Source organism: Formica exsecta, unplaced genomic scaffold (assembly GCF_003651465.1).
Source record: "Formica exsecta isolate Colony F162 unplaced genomic scaffold, ASM365146v1 scaffold80, whole genome shotgun sequence".
NCBI lineage: Eukaryota > Metazoa > Arthropoda > Insecta > Hymenoptera > Formicidae > Formica > Formica exsecta.
The window spans coordinates 2,740,201-2,747,801 of NW_021853570.1; the positions used below are offsets into that span (position 1 = coordinate 2,740,201).

At 37.0% G+C, this 7,601-nt stretch overlaps 4 protein-coding genes across 16 annotated transcripts in view; 1 reads left to right on the forward strand and 3 right to left on the reverse strand.

Moving 5' to 3' along the window:
* The window catches only part of LOC115244262 (serine/threonine-protein phosphatase PP1-beta catalytic subunit), an 11,763-nt gene extending 9,212 nt beyond the window's left edge, over positions 1-2,551 (reverse strand). For 9 of the 11 annotated variants that reach the window (XR_003885347.1, XR_003885346.1, XR_003885344.1 and 6 more), the window contains exons 1-2: positions 2,339-2,551; positions 1,365-1,439 (exon numbers count right to left, since the gene is read on the reverse strand). Coding sequence is in view for 3 of the 11 variants with exons in the window: in XM_029821791.1 (XP_029677651.1) it covers positions 1,365-1,439; positions 2,339-2,390 (127 nt within the window). In the remaining 8 variants the exon portion in view is untranslated. The remainder of the gene's footprint in view (positions 1-1,364; positions 1,440-2,338) is intronic. The other 2 variants (XM_029821792.1, XM_029821793.1) reach the window with 2 other exon arrangements.
* Positions 2,552-2,923: 372 nt separating this feature from the next.
* On the reverse strand, positions 2,924-5,168 carry LOC115244264 (mortality factor 4-like protein 1). Its single transcript, XM_029821794.1, has 6 exons — positions 4,752-5,168; positions 4,488-4,605; positions 4,086-4,394; positions 3,791-4,003; positions 3,523-3,692; positions 2,924-3,444 (listed from the first exon to the last, which is right to left on the reverse strand). Exons 1-6 carry the CDS (start codon positions 4,777-4,779, stop codon positions 3,272-3,274), a joined length of 1,011 nt encoding a protein of 336 aa, XP_029677654.1. The 5' UTR covers positions 4,780-5,168; the 3' UTR covers positions 2,924-3,271.
* A 102-nt stretch (positions 5,169-5,270) lies between these two features.
* Positions 5,271-7,601, forward strand: part of LOC115244256 (uncharacterized protein MAL13P1.304-like) — a 17,557-nt gene continuing 15,226 nt past the window's right edge. Inside the window, exons 1-2 of one of the 3 annotated variants that reach the window (XM_029821776.1) lie at positions 5,273-5,418; positions 5,516-5,554. The gene's annotated coding sequence lies outside the window, so the exon portion shown is untranslated. Of the gene's footprint in view, positions 5,555-7,601 lie in introns of all 3 variants that reach the window. The other 2 variants (XM_029821775.1, XM_029821774.1) reach the window with 2 other exon arrangements.
* The window catches only part of LOC115244260 (venom carboxylesterase-6-like), a 4,144-nt gene continuing 2,122 nt past the window's right edge, over positions 5,580-7,601 (reverse strand). Inside the window, exons 4-8 of the mRNA XM_029821789.1 lie at positions 7,312-7,494; positions 7,050-7,218; positions 6,634-6,969; positions 6,397-6,523; positions 5,580-6,335 (exon numbers count right to left, since the gene is read on the reverse strand). Coding sequence (XP_029677649.1) covers positions 6,137-6,335; positions 6,397-6,523; positions 6,634-6,969; positions 7,050-7,218; positions 7,312-7,494 — 1,014 coding nt within the window. The 3' untranslated portion in view covers positions 5,580-6,136. The remainder of the gene's footprint in view (positions 6,336-6,396; positions 6,524-6,633; positions 6,970-7,049; positions 7,219-7,311; positions 7,495-7,601) is intronic.

Sequence of the window (7,601 nt, forward strand, 5' to 3'; positions counted from 1 at the left end):
ATAGATCTCTTGTATTTTTTTAATCACAAATGCGCATTAATTCAATATTCAAACATTAAAATTACGTGATATAATATATGAACTTCCGTTAAATTATATTTTAATCTAAATGATATATAATTGTATTATATCGAAAAGCAATATATAGAATAGATGCATTTTATAGATAATGATAAATTATGTGTGCTGATAAGAGATATCGTTTTCAATTAAAGATACTTAATATTTGATCTAATTAAATCCGTATCTACATACAATAATAATTCAAAACACAATCAATTTAATAAAATTTTTTGTTTTGAAAATTACGATTATTTTGACGGGAAAAAAAAAAGTTTCATACTTGAATAAAAGCATAGGAAGAAGGTATAATCAAAACGTATGCACGAATTACGCCGCGGATCGCATAAATACACATCTATTATACTAAAACGTGCTCTAAACTAACATTTAAACTAACATTTCCAGCCAACCATTCGAGTTTTACGTGGCTAAAGCATCTCAATCGAGAGGATTACGTGCGTGAGAAAAAAGAAAGGCGGAGAAAAGAAAACGATGAACCCTAAAATGTCAATGCGAAGTGCATCGACAGAAATCCAGAAATAATTTGAAATTCGTTTAAAAAGAAATCTGTGGAGATACTCATATTCCGAAATAATAGAGATGAGTGGAGATATGTAATTATCGTAACTTTAAATTTAACGATAAGAGAAGTTTAACAGGATCGACGATTAAGAACGAGCAGTGGGGGATAACATCGCTAAAAAAAAACGTGCAAGATCGGCGATGCTTTGGTGAGCAAAAAAAAAAAAAAAAGGAGTCGACAAATAAACGCGCGCGCGCGAGATCGACGAACAATGATGGCTAATCGTATATCGTAAGACGCATTTAGCGCTAAACATGACTATACTAGTCAATGTTTTTACATCATCGAGAGATTTCGATCAATCTTTCGATTAAATTTTTGAAACGTGACAGCCCCTTTTAGCGACGCTACGTCCTTTAAACGTGTGTATGACGTCTTAAACAGAAACATAAATATAGACCAAAAGAGAAGACAAATCGATGAAATGCGCGTTTTAACGCCGAATGCGACAGTTACATTTGAGAACGTTTAGAGATGTTGCACCATTTAAGCTGCATTCGTCTTGACGTTCAAGCTACAATGTCAAGACGAACGCAGTCACAGGATGATAGTGGAATTATACGAAAAAGAGTCGGCAAGCCCTAAGCAAACTAAACAAACGCAGGACGTATAGCTCTACGTGGGGGACGGGGAGAGGTTTTTGCTGTTTCCTGTTGTTTTGCTGTGGACGGTGGTGGTGACGGTGATGACGGTTATTGTTGTTGTAGTAGTTGCGTACCGACGAAGTCCGACGAGAAAATATCTTTTAGCTTGGCTTTCTTCTGAAGAACCTGGTCTTTCTGCGTGTGGTATACTTTACCGCACAAGGGGGTTCCGCATTCGCGTAGCATGAGAGAGAACAAACAAAAAGAGATTTTGTTGTTTTTTTTTCTGCGCCTAAAGAGAACATGAGGAGGATATATAAAAGATCGTGATCGCGCGGTGATCAGTGGCGTAAAGCGGGGGTGATGCGGTGGCAAGTTGCCACGGAGGGGAAACGAGAGGGGGGGGGGACGATTTCTTGAAATCGTGAGAGAGACGGAGATATACTGACAGGTATACTGACGTGAGAGAACGAATGTGAACGAGATGGAAATAGAAAGATAGAAAATGGAAGAGAGAAAGAGATAGAAAAAAAAAGAAGAGAGAGAGAAAGAGATGAAAAGACAAAAATAAACATAGCGGAACTCGAAACGAAAGAGAGAGATACGATGAACGGTCCCTTGAACTTTTCACGCGATTCATGTATCGCGGCGGCGATGACCGCGACAATAAGAGCTACGACGGGGCACACGGGTAGAGATCGATATCTCACCTACGTTTTTTAATCCGATCGACCGAAGGGAAGTCGCGTAGCGACGCAGTCGAGAGAGACTCGCGCTCTTGCGTAGAGAGCTGATCAGATCGGACGAAGGACAATTTGCGACGTGAACCGGAGTGGAGCGAGATAGCGAACGTGTGTACACACACGTATTTATATACACAAGCGCGCGCGCGCTCGCACACACATACACACACGGCGAAACGCGAGCGCGTCGCGTTCGAGGAAAACTTATGTGTATCCGCGGACTCGCGTCCGAATCCGGCGCGGATTCTCCTCGTCGTTGACGCGAATATACACGCGGTCGTGGATCGGCGGTAATTGCGGCGGGAAAGCCGCGGGATCGACCGCGTTTCTCGCACCGGCCGCCCCGTCGCAAGCAAATCACGTACCTTCCAATAATCTCTGTATCAAGTTGTCGATATTCAAGTCGACATCCGCCATTTTTTCCTGCCACTGACTGACTGGCCCGATGTTCGCGGACTGGCTCGTACTGTCTGCCTAGCGCGCGCATTTGCTCCGCAACATCGCGAACGTGAGATCCAACATCGACGCGTCCAGGTATACGTGCTGTTATCGACTGCCGGTTTGACGAGGAGACGAGGCCGCAGGATGGGAAGTGCGCAGGGTGGGAGATGAGATCGACGCGGGGAGATCTATGCGTACATAGAGGGTGCACTCCGTTTGATGCTGCGAAAGTTCCAAGCACGTGATCGACCAATCAGAGCAAGGAAATCTTTATTCCTTTTATTCTGATTGGTTAATCAAACGGTTCGAAACTTGTTATGTCAAATAGAACACATTTATAAATGAACATTCAATATCCAACCAGTTTTCTAGGAACAAAAATATCGCTAACTGTTCCTAGACAAAAATTGGCTTCCATTAGGAAACTTTGGAAGATCTGTAAAAATTTATCTACAAGATGACATTTCTCCCATGGGGGGAATGCAATATATTATTGAATAATGATTTCGTGAATAATCAATAACATATATTTTACTGGATTTACTTGGTTTACTTGGTTTAATGTGGTTTAATGTATCTAAATGTTGCGTACCGCATTATACCTCATCTCTCTTATAAATGACGTTTAATCATTGAAACCTCTATTTTGTGTTTATATTTTTGCTAATATAGGTAAAATTATGGCAGGCTACTTAAAATGACAAAGTTATGTATAATTGCACAATAAATAGATTCAATTAATATTGTTACACATGTGTGTGTGATTCCTATATAAAATAATATTCTACACAAGATTAAAATACATTTGTCCCCAAATATAAATGAACTTGAGAAATAATTTTACGCACTTTGATGGTTTAACCATATTTTCGATGATAATCTGGTGGTGGATCTGTGTAATCCTGTTGAAGATTGAAGAGTTCGGCATTATTCTTTTGCAAATATTGTAAGAAGTCATGAAAATGTGACAGTAACAGCTGTATACTCCTTTCATCTAAAGGTGTGTATGACAGCATACCACCGAGTCTCACTGTAAAGAAGACTTAAAATTATCATCTACGATAATAAGAAAAGAGACAATAAAGACTTTATGAAATGCAGCTTTTACCAAATAGTCTAAGTAAATGAAACGCTCCATACAACTGACTCGGCAAGGTTTCCGGATTGTCATTCGTTATCTGTATAAATTGCGGGCGTTCCCATTTGTATAGCAATTGAAGCCCTAATGTGATATTAAAATATTCACGAATACCTTTTGTTATTTCCAAAGTACTTTCCCTAAAACGAAAGATATTAAGTTTATCATATATTTATATACGCAACGTTAATTATAACAGCATATAGTGATATTATTTAAACTCTCAGTTGCATCATACCTAGTATCATTGGTTTTTCCAGATGATTTCATTTCTACATAATCGTCTAAAATTTTGTCAACTGTATTTTGTACAGGTAATGCAGGTAGCTTATGGTGTTTTAATATTACTTCAGATTCATCTATTAGCACAAACTTCAATTCTTCGGGTAATTTTATCTTAACCTCCACTTTAGTGAGATATTCTTCAGTTTCACTAGATGGTTCTAATCGACTGAAAGAGATCAGTTTGTTACAATCAACTATAATATATGATTATACAAACACAAAGATATAAGATAAGTTATATAACAAACCTCCGTTTTTTCCGAGTAGGTTCCGACGTGGACTCGTGAGAGGATGAAGCTGTCACCGTGCTATTAGTACCCTTGCTAAAACGACTTATACTTTTGTCAGCTGTTGAAACAGGAGTGCTCGCTCTACTGTCTGTATCTTTCTCTCTACCCCCTTCGCTCCTTCTCCCCTGTGCTTTAGTTGTTGTATTTCCCTTTTTGTTCTTTTGTGCAGATTGTTGAGTCGAGTGTGCTCTCTGAACTTCTCTTTGTCTTTGTACATTTGCTTCGTTGTATTTGAGTACTCTGCTCTCCGGAACCCATTCGTCCCAGCTATTTTTACAAGAATATTAAGTCTATTAAGTCATACACATGCTTTGTATCGGCAAATAACATAGTTTATCTATTTACAAAAAGCTTACTTACTTCTTATTCCAACCTGCATAATGAATGAAATATTTGATTTGCTTCTCTTTAGTAATGGAGGATTTCAAGCATTTTGCTTCATAGATCAATGGCCCATGAAAGCATAGAACTTTTTCTCCTAAAAATGTTAAAGCCATGTAAAATTAATGTGTAAAATTAATGGCTTATCAATGGAAACACAAAAAAAAAATTGAATGCTTATTCTTTTAAATTAATTTACTAAACGCTATAAGAGATTCACTGTAAAAAAAATCGAGATTTTACCTTCCTGAAATTTACATTTCGGCGGCATTTTCGTATCTCGAACAGTGCTTATTTTTATTATTTTATCCTGCTTTCTTGACAATTATAACGAGTCAGACGATAAGTTAGCAACGACAGAAAATGATTAAACTTCTTTCACGGTCACTTCCAGAGCAACACTCGCCTTCGATTTTCACTTTGACGGTTATGTCAGGTTAGGTCGACAATCTCACTCAACTATACTCGTAAAACCAATACCAAACGGCGATTTAATCAGAACTATCGAAAAATAGATTACATGGCTACAAAAATAATTATATCCTCTAATATAAATAAATATTAACGGCAGTCGAACGATCGGTAGGCATAGACATACGAAAAACACCGAAATGGCGTTAGAGAGAAAGAGAAAGAAAGAGAGAGAGAGAGAGAGAAGAGAGAAAGCAAAAACTGTAGAACACATTGACACCAGAATATATATATATATATATAGTAGAATATGAATGTCGCGTCGGTTATCTTCGGCGTTATTCGGCTGCGATCGGCTTCTATAGCTGCGCGGATCGGCCGCCGCGCAGACGCAGACATGGGAGCGAGTGCGGCCGAACGCCGAACAACACTGAATATAAGCAACGCGACACGTTACGTTAGTAAATATCATTTCGACGTATATTCCTCTTTTCTTATCGTGAGTAAATATTTACTACTGGGATAAACAATTCCTGATAACAATAGAATTCACGGCCACACAAATCTATGAGGATGATCATTTTTCTCCTACTCAGAGAATTCCACATATTATCGAAGAGGAAAAGCTGATACAGGTTAATAAGCATACATTATATATTATATATTTAAATGCATTTTATGATGTAACAATGTAAAAAAAAAATTTTTTAAAAATGGTGTTGATTAAACATCAATTACTTCGTAAATTATGATGTAATTAAATATCAAAAAAATTATAACAATTTCTTTAAATCATAGGTTATGTTTTATAGTAAATTTGTAATTTTAGTAGATTATTAATTGTAAATCTTAATTGCTAAGTTCTCTTACTAGTTTCTTATCAGTTTGTTGAATTATTAATATTTTACATTTTTTTAAACGATTACTTACAATTGTTTTCGATGAAGCATTTTATTTCGTTAAACAATTTCAGATTGGAACATTAAGTATCGATTCTAATGAATATCAGTTTAAGAGAAAGACTACAAAAATCAGTAGGTTTAATAGCTGTGACATTGTAAATGATGTGGTAATTTCTAAAGTTACATTTTTCGTGTTAGTTGAATATCGTGCTTAAAATAAAATAATAAAAAAGTTATGTTTTGAAAAAAATTTCGGATTTATATACAAAATTAAGTAGCATTATTTCTTAATAAAAATTAATTTAAATGATTAATTCAAAGCTCTTCTTTGCTATTTTTTAATGTGGGTGTCAATACGTTCTCTTTGAATTTAATTGAATTCCAGAATTCTTTCTCCCCAAAATTAGCATTGCTGCCCATGCTAATCTTAGTAGGACCAGCAATATGCAGATAATGAAGTTCCTTCTTTGAAGGATCTAGTTTCGGCCATTCTACATTGGCCATTTTTGCGATTCTGAAAATATGTCAACAATGAGGATTGATATGTGCATGATATACGGATATTTCACACTTACCCGTCTGTGGCAAAAGATACCCAAAAGTCGATTAAGTGTTTCTGCATATCGCGATCCTGTTGCGTTTTTGTTGGATCCATCCAGGGAGTATCTAATACATACAGTACGTCATCGGCATGGGAGACCCCTAAATAAAAAACATAAAATAATACATTTATAAAACTCTTCTTTTTTGAATTGTAAATATATCTTCCTTTTTGCGAATTTCCTAAACAATAATTTTCATGACAGACTCACCGTAATCTTCAGTGGTACCACTCATGGAATCGCTTAAACTTTGCTTTCCTCTGTATGTGAAATAATAATACCAAACTGGATTCTGATTTACTTTAGCTTGCATTCGTGCAGCCTTCTCGCTATCGACCACAAAGAAGCGATCACCCGCCATTTGTACTAGTTGTCTTGTAGTTGTTCGGTCTATTGGTTTTGTACCGATATAATGCTTCTTGATGAGACGAGCAATCTCGACCTGCTTTTCTTTGGGGATGGTGTAGTTAAAATCTAGGAAATACGGACTGAGGAGATCCCAGTTGTAGTTCAGTTGTTTTAGATTTTCATTATCAGCGATGAATTCTACAATAATAAATTAATATTGATAAAAGTCTATACATCTTTGAAAACATTTTGCTAATGATCTCGCATGTTATCTTTACCGGCCACAGGATAGAGGCCCTCTTCGCTTGTTACTCCCGTAATCCAAGGTACGTCGTGCACGTCACCGCTATTCACGATTTCAACTGGTGTTCTGTCGATGAAGGGTGCATCATCGCCGACTTTCTCGGATACCGGCCCGAAAGGAGTAAAGGGATTGTACAAGAACGGCTAAAAACGTAGGACGGATATCAAAATTTTCTTCTTACTATGTTGAAAGAGAATCGCGTTGTTTCTCTTTCAAAATTATGAAACAAAACTCACCATAAATTCGCTTGTAGCTTGTACGATCGTGCGAGCTGGTCGATATCTCAAGCAGCGTATCATGTCTCTAGAGGTAGCTGTAGGGCACCCCATCAAAGCACTTAGTTTTTTAGTCTTCTCTAGAGCATTCTCAGCTTGCGTCCAACAATCGAACGCTGTACCGCTGAACGATATTCCTCCTATATAATAAAATTAAAAGTACAATATAATTATATAAGACATAAATGATTTAATTGCTGTAAATATCTCGTGTTTGCTACGTGTTATCGTGTAAACATACCTCGGAAGAG

Coding starts and splice junctions, on each gene's coding strand:
- LOC115244264 (XM_029821794.1), bottom strand. CDS start 4,779: ATGCCGCCGAAATGTAAATTTCAGGAAG. Junction 4,004..4,085: donor CCTACTCGGAAAAAACGGAG/GTTTGTTATATA, acceptor GATCTCTTTCAG/TCGATTAGAACCATCTAGTG. Junction 3,693..3,790: donor GGAAAAACCAATGATACTAG/GTATGATGCAAC, acceptor CTTTCGTTTTAG/GGAAAGTACTTTGGAAATAA.